Below are 17,243 nucleotides of genomic sequence, written 5' to 3'. Positions count from 1 at the left end.
AAGTGCCCAAAATTTCATGACACCTTTTTATATTTTCCTTTCCCACATTCAAGTCCCCGAAGCTGCCTTTGAGATTCCCCAGAGACACCTGGAAAATCACAAAGATTTTTTTCTTCCACCATATGAAAAGAGAGATGTTAGAAATAATTAGGTCAATGTGATTATGTTACTATTGAGCTGTCAAATCAAAAATAACAATTAGTCATCCTCAAGATAAATTTGTGTGAGTAAAATGTTATTAACACACAGATACTTCGGTCCTACTGCAGACTCCTAAAATCTCTTGACAATCTTGATATATTCTTGGTCCACTCTAGCTACATGTTTAGGATATCCACGGTATATTATATCTTGGGGTTATTCTGTTATACCTGAAGACTTTTTTCTATAAAGATTTTGTTCTTCCATTTTTATAATTACATGTAATATCCACTCTTCTTTGAAAACAGTGCTGGGGCACCTAGGTGGCTCAGTGGGTTAAGCCTCTGCCTTCGGCTCAGGTCATGATCCCAGGGTCTTGGGATCGAGCCCCGCATCAGGCTCTCTGCTCAGCGGGAGCCTTCTTCCCTTCCTCTCTTTCTGCCTCTCTGCCTACTTGTGATCTCTGTCTGTCAAATAAATTAATTAATTAAAAAAAAAAGATTGTTTAAAAACAGTGCTAACCATTATGCGTGTAGATGTTGACTCTACCATTTCTGGCTGCCTTTGTCTTATTGTCCAACAGTGTTCCCTGTCAGCTGCATTATTCTACTCTCGTCAGCCCTCTCACTTTGGAAAGTTATCAGTAATACACTGGCCACAGCCATCTAGAACCTTTGTCACCTCCAGGTCCTTGCTTCACTGGATGCTTCCTAACCAGCACCTGCAATCACCTACAGGCCAGAGTGACTTGTCTTCAAAAGAAAGACCCTCTTCAAAGCCCATGGAAAAGGGCTATGCCAAATAGTTCTGGTATGGTCTCCTGATGGCATCATTTAAACAATGATGAGACCCTACCAGGGGATTTGGTCAGGATTTCCAGAATTCTAGTGGAGAAGCATTTGGGCTCATGAGACTACTAACCCACGTTCAAGCAAAGTGAGAAGTAGTTACATAGGCCTAAATGAACTACTGAGGAAGGACTATGGTTTTTATTTGGAATATTTTAATGTTCTACTTTCTGAACATAAGGAAGTCTTTGCTCTTCTTATGCCATCTGTATCTTAAAACAATTTGGTAGACAAAGCTTTTGCAAAAACAAAGGACATATTTAGAAACGGTATCTGAGTCTCCCCCCTGCCCAGAATTTGGAAACTCAGTATTATGTAGTGTTCTTGCTTTCAGGGCAATATAATTATTTGCCTAGGTTCAACAAGAATCTTCCTTGTTACCAGGACATAACCGAAAAAACTGGTTAAGTAACCATGGCCTTGGCTGCAAGATCATATTTGATCATATAATCAGCAACAACCAGACCCTTTCAAGAAATGAAAGCAGACTTTATGGCACCAATGCCTGCCAAAGCCCTCTTGGGAAAAAAAGCCAGGGACCTGGCTTCCAGGGTTCCCAACTCACAGATGAGCAAGAAAGATCACTTTGTAGGGGTCCAAGAGCTGGAGGATATGCTGGGGACCGCAGAAGGAAGGAATTTATGCAAATGTGTAGATAATGAAGGTGAAATCTGACAGCAACCTCTTGTTAGGGCTTCCTAGTCCCAAGAGGCTTTTAAATGCACAATCTAAGATTCCTTATGAAAACTTCCTGAGAACTATTCTTGCTACACCTATGTAAATAAATATAATGAGACCAGTCTTATTTTGTGATCATAAATAATCTCTCTTTGATTATTAGAGGAGGGACTATGGGAAAAAAAATTGTGTCTCTGTGGGAAACTATGCATTGTTTACACTACACCATTCCAGGATATCAGATCCTAGCCATGTTCACTGTCTGAGTTATTTTGCACCTCTTTGTACCCTGCAGGGAACTGACAGATGTGAAAACTCCATTTTCTCTGGTAAAGATTCACTTGACTTCCTTCTCCCCTACAGAAAAAACAATTTCCATCCCTACCTGCATAGTGGCCCCATTCCTGTTACCATGCCCAAATTATCAATTCTTACCATATTTCCAATTCCCGTGGCTTCCTGCACTACATGGCTACAACCTCTCGAACTCATGTTCCAAATTGTTTCCAACCTGATTCGGCATCACCAAGTACCAGCACCTGACTGCCCTGATCTTGTCTGGGCTCTAGTGAACTTGAAACTGACCCTTCTGTCCAGGTTTGAAGAAACCCAGAGCACTGAAGCCCGTGTGACCACAGTGAGCAGGATCCTCTCTGGACAGGCCATGTAAAAGTGTGGCACAACTCTCAGGTTATGCATGCCTTTTAGGACAGGTAACCACACCTGGTTCGAGACCCTCGAGACAGTAAGCCATGCTGTGAAACCAATTCTGGGACCCATGGTCAGGTCCCCTCGGGGCTCAGCTCCTGACTCTAGACTAGACTATAACCTTCTGTATAAAGTTCTGCCAGTTCTTTTCATTTTAGGGATAGTAGTTTAAGATGCCTAATCTCCAGGACGCTAAAACTGACCTTTGCCATCACCTCTCAACAGATAGAACAAGTACCAGTAAAAGTCCTCAAGTCATTCTTAAGACTCAATTTTGCCTCCAAGGTTATGACTGCCTCTCAGTTATTCAGGGAGGAATGACATCCATTTTGAAAGATGGTAACACTGACAACAGGAATGTCAAGCTCTGATCTCCTGGAAAACGGGGCTGGTCTTCCGACTGTGTTTAAAGAAAAGGTTAACCCCGAGGACCACTCTGCTCCCCAAAAATCCAAGAAAAGACCCATCGCCACCATTTTCCTTCATGACTCAGGTAAGACTGTCTTCGTCCTTCTTCTTGGTTTCCAAAGACTCCCTAATGACACTCTTGCTTACCTGACTATGAAACCCCAGCTTTCACCTTTGCTCTGAGCACTCCTCATTAAGGAGTGATCTCTGCATTACAATGCTCTGAATAAAATCATCTCCTTAACTGCCTAGTACACGTTGTCCTTCACATCTTCAACATATTTTTTTTAACACCTGGGAACAGAGTTTTGATAAAGGTCATGGTTACTCAAGAAGCAATAATCTCATTAGATCTACAGAAGTTTTAATTTCAAACGTCAAGTTTATCCTCTTTGGTCAGTTTTGAATAAAAAGTGATGAAAAGATGAGAAGTCATTCAATAATCAATAGAAGCAGAATCATCCAATTCCTAAGAAAGAATGATACAAGATACTGAATACTCAATCTTTAAATACTAAATGAGCCACAATAACATATCAAGCACAAAACCAGATGATAGTGATATGAGAAAAAAAGGATCCTGTTCTGGAGGGGGACAATCTAAAGAAAAATGTGACCAAGCCTAGACTTTGAGAAAGAAAGAGTTTGACAGATAGGGTAGGACAGATATCCTAGACAGGATGAACGAACAACACAAAGAAATATTCATGACATCAGTGGCTCCATGGAGAATCGGAGAGTAGTCTGTGTGGATTCAACAAGATGTCAGTTGCAAGATCAATTTTACAAAAGCTTCCTTAAAACAGCAAAGAAGATATATTTTGGGAAGAATTATGAAAGAATAGGACATAAGGTCAAAAGATATAATAATAAGCTATTGCAAAAAAATACAGTCTGGATGAGAGATGGCGGAGGTCACAGGTTTAATTGCATTCATCAGACATGAGAAGAAACATGAGCGTAAAGCATGTATCTTAACATTCTAGTTATAAGTATGAAGATCTCAGAATTTTTTAAGAAGTATGATAAAATTATATGGACAGACTGCAGAAAAGTTGAAATCTTTACCTTATGATTTGCAATATATTAATATAAAATTAAACTTTCCTACTCTTCCACTACTCACATCTACTCGCACATTCAAGGATATCAATTATAGAACGCCTATTACAGAGAGAGAAAAAAACAACTGTAGGGCTCTGTTCCTTAAAAAGGAAAAGCACTTGTCCAAATACAGTTACACAGCACCAAAGAGGAATCAAAGAAAACACTGAAAGGCAATCCTGCGAACTAATCGACCAAACAGTGAGAAACAAATCACAAATATAAAACACTGCGTGTTAATTTCAGCGAAAGCACCTTCTGGAAGTTCTAAAGCAGTCAGTGGTGGAAGAAAATATAACTCTTTAGGAAACAGTCTGATTGCTTTTGTTTTAGTATTATCAAAGGTAGGTCAAATTAAACAAACATACTTGTTTTATTAGCAACAAAAACATTTTAAAAGTTAAACCTTCTTCAAAATGGGTTTCGGGTTTAGGTACCATTTCATAAGTAAACAGTGAAACACCTTCTCCTAAAAAAGAAGTGAAATGAAATGATCGGCACATTTACCAAGATTCTTGGTTCTGCTCACTAGAAATATAGCTCACAGATATACATGGGCAGTACTGGAATCAGATGTTTACATGAACTTTTAATGTAGTGAAAATATAAAAGAGTGGATCAAATATGACAAGAGATAAATTCTGGAAATGTCCTTAAATTGCTTCCTGAAGATATTCTATTCTCTAACTCCCTAGAAGCTGTATCACTTAAAGTGTCTTAAGACTCACTCTGGATCCAAGAGAATGTAGGTTTCTTGAAGACACAGCTCCCTAGATGTATGCTTTGTATTGCTGATATCCACTTTTTAAATTTTTTTTTATTTTTTATTAACATATAATGTATTATTAGTCCCAGGGGTATGAGTCTGTGAATCGCCAGGTTTACACTTCACTAATATCCACTTTTTAATCTGATGATAAATTCTATGCTCTATAGCTGGGTTCACTGCCAAAAAATGCGGCAAAAATCTTTAATTTTATTTTTTTAAGCTTTTCATAACCTAATTGTCTTCCCTTATATCTTTTTTTCCCTTATGTGAAATTTATTTTCCATTAGGAGGATTACAGAGACTTCATATTTCTAAATCATATAAGCCATTTCTAAATGCTCTCAAATAACACAATAATAGTGATCAACAATGCATGAGTATGAACTCTGAATACTTGCATATAAAAATACTTTTTATAGTAAAAAAAAAAGCATAGAGAAAATGTACAGCCAAGTTATTCATCAATACCCATATGTTAAAAAAAAAAAAAAAAAAGCAATACACATATGTCATCTCATTTACTGGGATGCTTTATCCAGCAAACTTAAAATCTAACACTAAAACCCCTCTGGTGTCCACACACACGCACATCTCCGGGCTTTGAGTATGCGGAACGGGCGGCAGCGAGGCTCTCAGTGCCATGAGGGCACTGTTCCTGAGTGAATGTTTGTGTCCCCAAAGTCCACATGGTGAAACCCTAACCCCAATGTGATGGATTTGAAGGTGGGGTCTTAGGGAGGTGACGAGGTCGTGAGGGTGGAGGCCTCATGCGTGGGATTCCTGCCCACTCGGGAGTCCCCAGGGAGTTTCTCTGCCCCTTGGGCCATGTGAGGATACAGAAGATGAACCAAGAAGCCGGCCCTCACCAAACCGCGAATCTGCCGGACCTTGATCCCAGCCTCCCAGACCGCAGAACTGTGAGAAATAAATGTCCGTTGTTTACACGCCACCCAGTCTGGGGTGTTCTGTTACAGCGGCCCCCACGGATGAGGATGCCGAATGCCAGACCTTGTGTTTACACAGTCCGTTCTCCTCTCAGCAGAACTGCGTTCCACAGAGAAACGCGGCCAGGGCAGGGAAGGTAAATATGAGTGTAGGATACCTTCATATTCTAGAAACGGTAGTACTTAAAGAAGAACAGAGCGAGTAAGGAGGACAGCTCGCAGGGGCCTCCCTCTGTGGCCGAATCGGGGACCATGTGAGCACCCTCCTCTCCAAACACACAACAGCAGTGAATTATCACCTACGAAGTAAGTCTCTGAGTCCACACGGTGTATGGTGGGAGAAGGGGATCAAGGAGGGCAGGGGAGTGGAGAGCCGGTCCTGGTCACATGCTGTCACCTACACACAGAGACAGTCACTGGGCTTCTGAGACTGAACCCTTTGGTGTGACCCTGGAAAGAAACTTGCTCAAACCACGTAAGTCTCAGGGAAGGGCAGAAGCTCCTTTTACAGACCACTCCAAATACAGCCCTACACTGACCAAATCTGGCCCTTAGGAAGCAGATGGGATAGATTTGGGGGAACACAGGCAAATCCATGGGATTTCCAGGCCACTGCTATTATTCTGAATCAAACACGGCTCTACCCTTGACCCACAGGGGTCACACCACAAACTGCAACCCTCCTCAACCGTCTCTGATTCCTAGTGTCCCAGAAACTGTGTTGCGTTGTGTTAAATCCTCACCCAAAAAACTGGAATGACACAGTAAAAAAAATACCAAAAGAAAAAAGAGGAAGAAGCCATAACCTGGTCAATGTTGGGAAAGATGCCAGTGCCTTTTATTAAATGAGCAGAATTAGATGATAGCCAGTGGATTTATTTAAAAGTAAAAAGTGGAAGACGTTTATGCAAAAAAAAAAAATAGAACCACTTACCTTCCAAAAAAATTTTTTTTCAAAACTGAAAATCACTGATAATGAAGACCAGAATAAGAAGGGCTCCAGACCGAGCTACCACGTTTGAAGGCCGTTCTATACTATATTATGTTCTTTCACAGACTCATCACTGATACATTAACTAAATCTTAACTCATGTCCAAAAGCCACAAAAGCATATGCCAAAATCTATCTGAAATGCCTCATATTTTATTTTTTTAACAAAGGCCATAACAATGCCTCATTGATTTTGAGTTGTGGTTTTATCTGTCACACTTGGAGTTAACCACTTTCCTTCTCCATAACGGTGTTTTCCCATCCTTTTTAAAGCTACTAAATTATCCTGGATTAATACCCAATAATTTATAGCTCTAATATTATTTGGAAAGGAATACCTCTAAGAATGAGTAAGAAGGCTTGACTAGACCTCACAAAAGGAGCAGTAATAAATATCTTATCACTGGAGAGGATTATTGTTCCCCCAGAGAAGACAAGAAAAACCTGCTTGGGAAAGCCACCCACGTTTATGGTGACATCCAGCCTTTTGGACAAGTGTACACAGCTATGCTTCCTCTGTGTGTACGATCTCGCCCATTTTAGGAGCATGACATACGAGACAACTTGTCCCTTGTTCACACATCTCTGATGTCAGTGGAAATAAGCCATAAGATTTGCAGGCCTCCCCCCACTTCCTTTCTTCGGTTCACTCTTTGGCTTGGTCCTGAGGCTGAGGCATTTCCAGGAGACACATCCAGCCATAACAAAGCTCTGAGGAGCAGGAGAGCATTTCTTCCCAGGGCTATCTCGAATGAGAAAACACTTTTTCCAGAAACCTCCCAGTAAGACTTCCCTTCACATCTTATTGGGCAGAAGTGAGTCATATTCCCAAACTCATTACTGGTGAGAGGAACAGAGTAACCATGATGAGCCCGGACTAATCGTCTGAGCGTCGAGTGGATGCAGGGGGAGGTGGAGGCAGGGAGGTGTCGGGAAGAGAATTAACGCGTATGTGCGCACACTTCCCTTCACGCTGGCTGCCCAGCAGAGAGTAAGCGTTTTCACTAGGGAGACACAGGATTGGGCATCTTTGACTGATCTATCATTTCCTTTACGCACAAAGAATCTGTTCAGTTGATTTTTTTTTTTTTAATGTAAATACTGAGATTTGCTACTTAAGCAAATTATTTTGAGTTTCTGCAGATCTGAAAGAGACTAAACCAGGTGGCCACGGTTTACTGTCATTTAGCAAGCATGCCTTACCAACGAGTGGCTCTCTTTATACCTGGAATGGTCATCTCTTGTCTGCCTGGCCCAGGGGATGCGTACCAGCGGCTCATAGACACACTGCTTCCAGTTCCCCATGCGGGGCCTCACACACCTCTCCTGCTGGGCAGAGTACGATGCGGGCATCTAGCTTTTTGTGGCCCACGGTGACCACCCGTGGCACAAGAGAACGTGACTCAGAGCCATCCTGACTATCCCTCATCTCCACCACTTCCGATCCAAAACAAAGCACACATTTGATAATACAGGCAAAATCCTTTTTTCTGTACTGAACACAGAAAACATGGTAAAGAGAAGGCAGTGCTCTTTGAAGATTCTTTTTTAATGTTTCTTACATAAATATTTTTTTCTCGTATAACAAGAAAAAAAAAAAAACCCACTAATGGGAGTCCAAAGCATTGTTGCACCACTGAGAGGCAGCTGGTTTTCAGATAGCTTCGCAAAGTAACATCTGTTGGGGGATGCAACACCTGTCATAACGAGCACATTCCCGTCACCACTGACTCTGGGTACGCTTTGCCAAAAGTGATCTATCAAAGCAATTACAGGTCATCATTTATACACCTGTTAGAAATCAACTTCAATCTTTGTAAGCTCACCTCTCATATTATCTGCACTCAAAGGCCCTACACAGGAGATGAGTGCCTATCTGACTGAATACAGCAGGTCTGAACAATGGGTAATTATTTATGGGGACATTTGTAAAGGGTGTCATGCTCGAGGAAGTGTGGCAATTCCCCTAAGCGGGTAGTAACAACATACTCGTGCTGAATTTTCAAGAAACAAAATAAATATCACCTGTCATTGGGATGAGTCACTGCTATTGCAACTTGACAGTTATACTTACAAACAAAACAACCCACAAGCTTATACGCTTCCAGCCAAGTCCACTATCTAGTGGCAAACAGCCAAAGTCCTGGAATTACTGCAAACGGCAGAAGTACATTCATAAAATATCGCTCTCCAGAGCAGTGAAGTGCTCACTCAGGGGCCTCTCAGAATAGAGATGCTATTAGGGAAAATAATCTGTTTTCACAAAAAGTGGCTCACACAGCCCATTTTCTCTGTTTAAGAAGGCTTCTACGTCCCATCCCTGTCCCCAGACAGCCTCTCCTCTCCATTCCTTCCTCCAGCCTCCCTCCAACACAAGCGTCCTTCTTGAGAGAAGCTGATGAACTACAACTTCCTCTCCACCGCCTCCACAACCAAGGCATGATCAGAACTCTCCAAGACATTCTTGCTAGCCCCTCTGTGTGAGGGTGAATAGAAAATTCAATTTATACAGAAGACTCAATCCAAAAAGAGGTCATTGTGCTCAAGAATGGCAGCTCTAGAGGGTAAGAATTAGCACGTTACATAGAGCTCCCACAGGTCCATTAGCAGATCTTGGTTACTTTCAGATGGTTCTAATGATATTAGAAAAAACAAAAAGTATTTGTTGGGAACTTTGCAGAAGCAAATCACCAAAAGACTACAAACCCATGACTCTTGCCCCTTGGGGTTGGTGACGGGTAATTTCACACCAATGGCTCAAAGAGATGCAGCCCCATGTAACAGAGGTTCTCACCAGAATGGTTGGCCATCATCTCTGAGCCAGGCGGGGAGTTTTAAAACAAAAAATAAAAGCCCGAATCTCCTTCCCTCTGTGCCCAGAGATCCTGTTTTGGCCCAGGTATGGCTGTGGTCAATAAATGCAGGAAGAGACATCGTTTGGAACATCCTGGAATTTGAAGGCCATTTTAATTAAAGACACATGGCCGTCTCTGGGGAGTAGGGAAGTGAGCAAGCAGAGTGACAGAGACCTACCCAGTCAACTCGGAGTCATAGCTGCAGAACAAGAGACGATCAGTATGTGGGCATCACTGTCACCCACCCTGGCCAACATTTACTGAGTGCCTCTGTATACTAGATACCATCTTTAACGCTGTGTATTTCAACACATTTCATTAGCAAAAAACTTCTGTGACTGGCACTAATATAATGCCTGTTTTATGTATGAGGAAGCAGAGACACAGAAATATTAAGTACCTAAGTCAACGTGATAGAACCCATATGCAGCGGAGCTGGGATTGGAACACAGGTCGCCCGGTGCCGGGATCGATGCTTTTAGCAAAACATACTGTCATGCAAAACCTTCCCACTTACACTGATACAAGACCATCCTACAAGTTTGGGAAGACCCCTTGGAAACAAATGAGGGACACTGAGATGATCATGACATTGTGTGATGGCTAAAAGCACCAGAAATGGGATAGCATGTTCACTCAAACAGCAGAAGGGAAATGTATCCCTTATTTACTCAGCAAATACTTACTGAACACCTCTTTTGCATGTGGTACTCTGTATTTAAGAGGAACAGGACACAGTCGGTGTCCTTAGAGGCTCATACCCTGGAAGAAATGTGAGACTAAGCCATTATTGGAACATACGCAAGCCATTACTCATCGTTTGTCCTCTACCTAAGAAACTTGTAGAAATCAAAGCATTTGTGATCTGGTGTGTCTTTTCTTTCTCTTTTTCTTCTTCCTTTTTTCTTTAACCACTGTCAAAATAAGTATACTCATATTATGAGGTATTCGGGCCTCCGTTTCCCTCGAAGCCTCCAAGCTCACGTAAGGCAGCTAACACATTTCTGGGCTCTGACCCACAGCTTGTTCTCTAAGGGGATGCCCTTGATTGGCAGAGGTGGCTCCCAAATGCGGTTTTAAAACACGGCTACTTGTGAAAAGCATCCAGGTGATGATTTACCTTACAAGAAAAATTTTGCTGAAGAAAATAATATTTTGAACAACAAAAATGACAGAAGTAGAATAGATGGAAAAACTGTAGAAAAAGAATTCTCATATACATTTACCACAAGACTAGCATTTGTCTTATATTTAGCTTCTTCGGACTTCATGTCTGACAATACTAAGTAAGTAACAGAAAACAGGTTAAGATTGGTCATAACATGTTACATTTTCTCCCTCTGAAAAGATGGGAGGAATATGTCTCCTTGTCATTAATGTACATATTATAAGATTATAGAGGTATGAAACTGCTTAGCTGGATTCTCAAATTAAAAGAGATTCAACACATTTATAAACATATTTAAAGTAATGATTCTAAAAAAGATAGTTTCCCACCGATTTAAAAATTCACTTCTCCCACTAAAAACAGGTCCTAAACTAAAACCCTCCAATGGTGGCTATTATTCTGAGATTCTATAATTCTTTATTGAATTCTTTTTGTTTTCAGTATTCAAGAGATGTTTACTGTGTCTGTTGCAACCAGTGACTTGAAAGTTCAACTTAAAAATCCTTGCCGTTGACTTAGTCTCTCACTGCTCTGTTCTCAGAGGAGGATTTGTTCTGTCTCCACCTTGGTTTTTTTGTTTTTTAATAGTTGTTAAAATTCACTCATTATTTCCAAGAATGGTAAACTGAGTAGTTCAGAACAACCTCCCTGCTGTGAAAAATCAGTAAAGCTGACAAGATACAGGCAAGCAAGCAAACACTAGCTATCTGAAGGTACAGATGAGCTGATGAGACGGTGAAGCACAGAAGGGGGCAATTTCTGAGGTGGGACAGCATCTGAAGGCCATTTTCCCCAGGGGGGACAGTTGGCCTCACAGAGTTAGAAGCCTGACCTCAAATCATCTCAATTCCTGGTAAGAAACTAAATAAAAAATAACCAGGCTTATTAGAGAAACACATGACTGAAAACAAAGAGAAACAACAGATTATAAAGACAGAAACTAAATGCAGCCAGAAAATGGAGTTACCTGGTAGAGATTTCAAAATAAATATTTGTTGTGCTCAAAGACAGACAAGATTAATAATTTTGGTAGAGAACTAGAGAGGACAAAAAGACATCCAAACAGAATTAAGAGAACTGGGGGTGCCTAGGTGGCTCAGTGGGTTAAGCCTCTGCCTTCGGCTCAGGTCATGATTTCAGGGTCCTGGGATCAAGCCCTGCATCGGGCTTCCTGCTCTGTGGGAAGCCTGTTTCTCCCTCTCCCACTCCCCCTGGTTGTGTTCTGTCTCTCACTGTGTCTCTGTCAAAAAAAAATAAATAAAATCTTTAAAAAAAAAATATGAGAACTGAAAAATACAATAAATGGGACTTAAAAACCAAATATATGTTTACCATCAGAATAGATATATAAAGAGGGAAAGGGAGAATGGAAAAGAAATCAGTAGAAAATATCCAGAAGGAAACGAGGAAATACATAAGGACAAAAATTTGAAAAGCCATGAGACAGGATGCCTGCGTGACTCAGTTAAGTGTTTGACTCTTGGTTTCAGCTCAGGTCATGATCTCAGGATCCTCAGATCAATCCCACATCAGGCTCCACACTGGGCGTGGAGTCTGCTTGGGATTCTCTCTCTCTCCCTCTGCCCCTTCCACCCCCTGCTTGTATGCACAATTTCTCTCTCAAAAAATATAAAATAAAAATAAAATAGAAATAGAAATAGGAGAGGACCTGAATAGACATTTCTCCAAAGAAGACATCCAAATGGCCAACATATACATGAAAAGATGCTCAACACCACTGATAATCAAGGAAATGCAAATTAAAACCACAAGGAGGTATCACCTCACACCTGTCATAATGACTAGAATCAAAAAGACAAGAAATAAGTGTTGGCAAAGATGGAGAGAAAAAGAAACCCTTGTGCACTATTGGTAGGAGTGTCACTGCAGAAAACAGTATGGAGGTTTCTCAAAAAATTAAAAATAAAGATACCGTATGATCCAGTAATTGCACTCCTGGGTATTTCCCTGAAGAAAACAAAACACTAACTCAAAAAGATATGTGCACCCCTAGGTTTATTGCAGCATCATTTACAATAGCCAAGATATGAAAGCAACCCAACGGTCATTGACAGATGAATGTATAAAGGAGATACCATCACACACACACACACACACACACACACACACACACACACACACACACACAATGGAATACTACTCAGGCATGAAAAAGAATGAGATCTTGCCAAATGCAATGACATGGATGGCACTGGAAGATGTTAGGCTAAGTGAAATAAGTCAGACAGAGAGAGACAAATATGTATGATTTCACTTATATATAGAATCTCAAAAAAACCAAAACTAATGGAAAAAACAAACAAAAGCAGAAACAGACCCATAAATACAGAGAACAGGTGGGTGCCAAAGGGGAAGGGGTGGAAGGATGGGCAAAATGGGTGAAGGGGAGTGGGAGCTACGGGCCTCTTGCTGCAGGATGAGTCAGTCCGGGACTGAAGGCGCAGCACAGGGAATACGGTCCGTGGTAGCGTGTGTGGTGACAGATGGTAGCTACACACGGGGGGAGCACAGCATAGCATATACGGTTGTCAAATCACTATGTTGTACACTTAAAACTCATGTTTCAGGGAAATAAACACCGTGTGTCTACTATTCTTCGATAAAAAACCAAAATATAAAATTTTTTAAGTAATGTGACAAAATATTTTCAAAACAAAAGTTAAAACAAATGTAAGGAAGTGACATAACTAAATTTATTAACTCTTTTTTTGTTCCTGAGCCTGTCAGTTGAAGGCATGTCTACATTATTCTGTATTTTTCCCTTTTACCCACCTGTTTTATTAGTAACCCTCGACACAGACGCTCCCTTCACTCCCCACTGGTGTAGCATTTATCACTCGAGGCATACAATCATGCTGGGAAGGGCAGGGCACACGGGGGTTCCCCCACTTCAGGGGCCCTTTAGGGCAAGAGGCTTTGTAAAAACGAAGGGACGATGCTCCCGTCCAGGACCCACGTCTCCAACCCATGATCTTCCACGGACCCAGTGCAGGGTGACCCAGGCAGAAGCCAGGCGAGGTCAAACGTTTGAAATATTAACTTCCAAGTTAAACCTCATGCTTTGTGATCAGACAGGGTGAAGGATTTTTATGGTAATAAGTAATCAGTGTTAACTGGGCACTTTTTTTGGTTTAAATACAGGCATAATACCAAGAAAGAGATGAGTCGGTACACCTGTTTGCATAAGAAAATACCCCTGGGAGGTGTGTAGTGGGTACATAATACCTGAAAGCATGGCCGTCTAAAGGAGGGGTGCATATGGGCTGTCACATGAGGCACGGCACTGCGGCAGGTGCAGGGATGCTCACGACAGCCAGAGCACAGGACACTAGCAGCCTGGTGTCACCTACACCGCTCCCATGTGAGGGGACTGTGACACCCTCCCAGCAGATCTACTGCTACACCTGACAGGTGATTCCTTCCATCTGGGGAGTCCTGTTCTGTGCTTTTTATTTTTTTCTGAGACAAACCAGAACACATCGATAAAGAAGTCAAAGTTTCTACCTCGTAGACTTTCATGGCATCTGTAATTTTAAACATCTCTAACTGTAGCCAGTATAAGGAAGATGTCAGTGTTTCTTTTCCTCAGGTAGTATCTGCCCCCCATGTTTGGTCGGAAGACAGGGACGCCCCAGTGCCCTTTAAGTGGTGTCGTTGCTTCTTTTCAGATTGTTCCTTGTTTATCACGGCCGTTCCCCTATCGTGTGGAAATCAGGTTTCAACATATGATGCTTTCTCGGCCTTGTATGAATGAGGTGTAAGATAACGAATGGCTAATTTTAAAAATTTAAGCCATGAAGGCAGAGGCTGAAGAATCAGAAAATGTTAAATCCTCCTTACGTTATTCACATAGGGTGCTGCATGATGAGAGCCAGCGTCGAGAGCTGAAGCACAATGCCACGGGGACCTTTCACTCCGATGGCCTGAAGTCAAGCCTTCGCCAGCTCAGGTTCTCCCCTCCTACCTAGTGAATGTTTATTTGATTACAAAACAATCGTTGGCGCAACGGACACCCTTAGCTTGAGAGAAGCTGCTGGCGTTTTTATAGCAAGAACTGCTTCGGCAAAGTGGGGGCAAAGCCTGCTCTACCAGTACTAATCCTCCGTCCCGAATGTGACCCATGCTCTCAGGGTTGCTGTCAGACTTTGCCAACATTCACCCATTATTAATCTTTTAAGTAAAATACAAGCTGGACAAGCTGGACTAGTTTAAGTGACATTAACCCAGAGTTGAACGTTATGACGGAGTGGCACTGGAAAGTTTAAAACAATACTTTTACACACCAACCTTTTGAGCTTTCCCTCTTCTCTTCGATGCCTCGTGAGGTCTGGTGCGGTCCTTACAGGCTTCTAATGAGGCATCTAAAACATCACGCCTTGTTGGTCCATTTTTTACACCTGAAATCCAAGAGGATTTGAAGATTAGTTAGAACTTTACATGGACTGAATACTAATGCAACTTAAGCAAAATAAAAATTAACTTATGCATACTGGTAAGATGAAAGCGCCAGTCCTTTTAAATAAACTTCACATACTTGCTCTGTGAGATCTGTTTAGGACTTCAAGTTTATCTACTACAGTCCCCAGCAATTACTTAACTCCAAGGTCAGAAACAATGCTTGCCTGTCCAGTGATGACATACCAGCTCCACAGAAACCCATCCGTCCAGTGGGCAATGAGAGAAAATGTCTGCCCGTACCTTAGGCTCTACTCCATCCCCAGTTTTTAGATTTTTACATAATGATCCAAAATGAACAACAGAATAATGCATAAAAGGCAAATGGCAGCCTAGGGGACCCTCATGTCCCAGGCACAGTGAAGTGATGATGAGCCATTCCACACAACCCATCATCCACATCGTCCAACTAGTCAGTCACTGATGCTTTTATCAACAGTGTCTAATAATCAGGGGTTACCCACTGGAGATGCAGAGATGCACAAGCACTGATCCTACTCTTGGGGAGTTTACAACCCAATATATAATGCAGACTTCAAAAGTAAATATAATACAAGGCAAAAAGTACACGTCATGCCATCAGAAACTAAAAATCATACAACATGAGAATGATTGCTTTGCAAATATTTCAGATAAAATAGGATGCTCTAATAAAACAGTTACGACTAATTTTGGAGGGTCTGATTTGAAAGTTCTAACTCTTCTTTCAAAAGTAGGATTCTGGGAGTGCCTGGGTGGTTCAGTGGGTTAAAGCCTCTGCCTTCGCCTCGGGGCATGATCTCAGGGTCCTAGAATCGAGCCCCACATTGGGCTCTCTGCTCAGCGGGGAGCCTGCTTTCTCCTCTCTCTCTGCCTACCTCTCTGCCTACTTGTGACCTCTGTCAAATAAATAAAATCTTGAAGAAAAAAAAAGTAGGATTCTGGTTAAGTGAAAACAAAATGCACAACAATGGTTAAATATTTTCTTGAATTCAAACTACTTGCTATTTGCAACTTGGACTCTAAAAGTGTGTTGAGGTTAGGTTCTGAAAGACCTTAGACTAAACCCCAATACTAAATCCCTTTTAGAGATACTCAAACCAATCACCTGCTGACTCCCCTATCTCCTCGGTTATCTTTTATATTTGAGGTATATTCCACTTCTGTCCTGGCAAGCTAACCACAGACCTTACTGAGGAGATGGGCTACTGGACATGCATTCTGCAATTGATTGTTTATTCTAAAAACACTGCTTCTTTTACTCATTTTGAAGGTAAGAATATCTATCTACATGTATCACTTTCCACTACATTCCACAATCACTGTTTAAAAACACCTAGAATTTCTAACTCCTAGGGCAGGATATGGTTACAAGGTTTCTGATCTTCAAGATCTAAGATTATAAGTAATTGGAATATTAGAATAAATATTAATTGCACCCACTATTCTTTTTTTTAATCTAAATGTTTACTGAAAGCAAGAGTATGTAAAAATAAGTAAAAAAAAAATAAGAAATGTAGAGGACTACAGATATAATTTAGAATCCAACACACTCTTGTTAATGCACCATGAGTTTCCTGCTTGCTAATGTGTCTATGTCAAAAACCATTGTTACAGCCACCTGCTTCAGTTCTAGCCTAAAACAAGAGGTTGTGAAACATTCTGTAAAGATAAAGATCTAAAAAATATATCACAACCTCTTAAAACTTAAGACTAATATTACTAATGGCATTTTCACATTTTCTCACAAAATGTATCACAAAATGATACGAGAACAGATGTTCCTTGACTTAAAATGAGGTTTTTCCAGATAAACGCATTCATTCTAGGTTGAAAATATTAGAAGTTGAAATGCACTTAATAGCCCTAGCCCACCGAGTATCAGCGCTTACTCTAACCTACTTTACCCATGCTCAGAACACTTACAAGAGGCTACATTTAGGCAATGTTACTTAACAGACAGCCTATTTTATGATTAAGTGCTGACTATCTGAGGCAATTTAATGAATACTGTACTGAAAGTGACAACAGAATCCTTGTAGGAGGGGAAGGTGGTCGTCAGTGTGTGGGTGACTAACCGTCATGACTGCCTGCTTGCCTGGAAGCTACGACTCGCTCGCTACTGCTGACCAGCATCACAAGGTAGTATGGAAAGAGTGTTGTACTGTACAGGC

The 17,243-nt window shown here is 41.3% G+C and overlaps 1 protein-coding gene across 2 annotated transcripts in view; it reads right to left on the bottom strand.

The window, feature by feature from the left end:
- The window catches only part of LOC111144572 (microcephalin 1), a 242,617-nt gene that overhangs the window by 174,067 nt on the left and 51,307 nt on the right, over positions 1-17,243 (bottom strand). For both annotated transcript variants that reach the window (XM_022498928.1, XM_022498927.1), the window contains exon 8: positions 14,923-15,032. In XM_022498928.1, the coding sequence (XP_022354636.1) occupies positions 14,923-15,032 (110 nt within the window). The remainder of the gene's footprint in view (positions 1-14,922; positions 15,033-17,243) is intronic.

Source organism: Enhydra lutris, unplaced genomic scaffold (genome assembly GCF_002288905.1).
Source record: "Enhydra lutris kenyoni isolate GAN:26980312 unplaced genomic scaffold, ASM228890v2 scaffoldscaffold11, whole genome shotgun sequence".
NCBI classification, from domain to species: domain Eukaryota; kingdom Metazoa; phylum Chordata; class Mammalia; order Carnivora; family Mustelidae; genus Enhydra; species Enhydra lutris.
The sequence above is the reverse complement of the archived record's forward strand: the minus strand, read 5'-3'. Positions and strand labels throughout refer to the sequence as shown.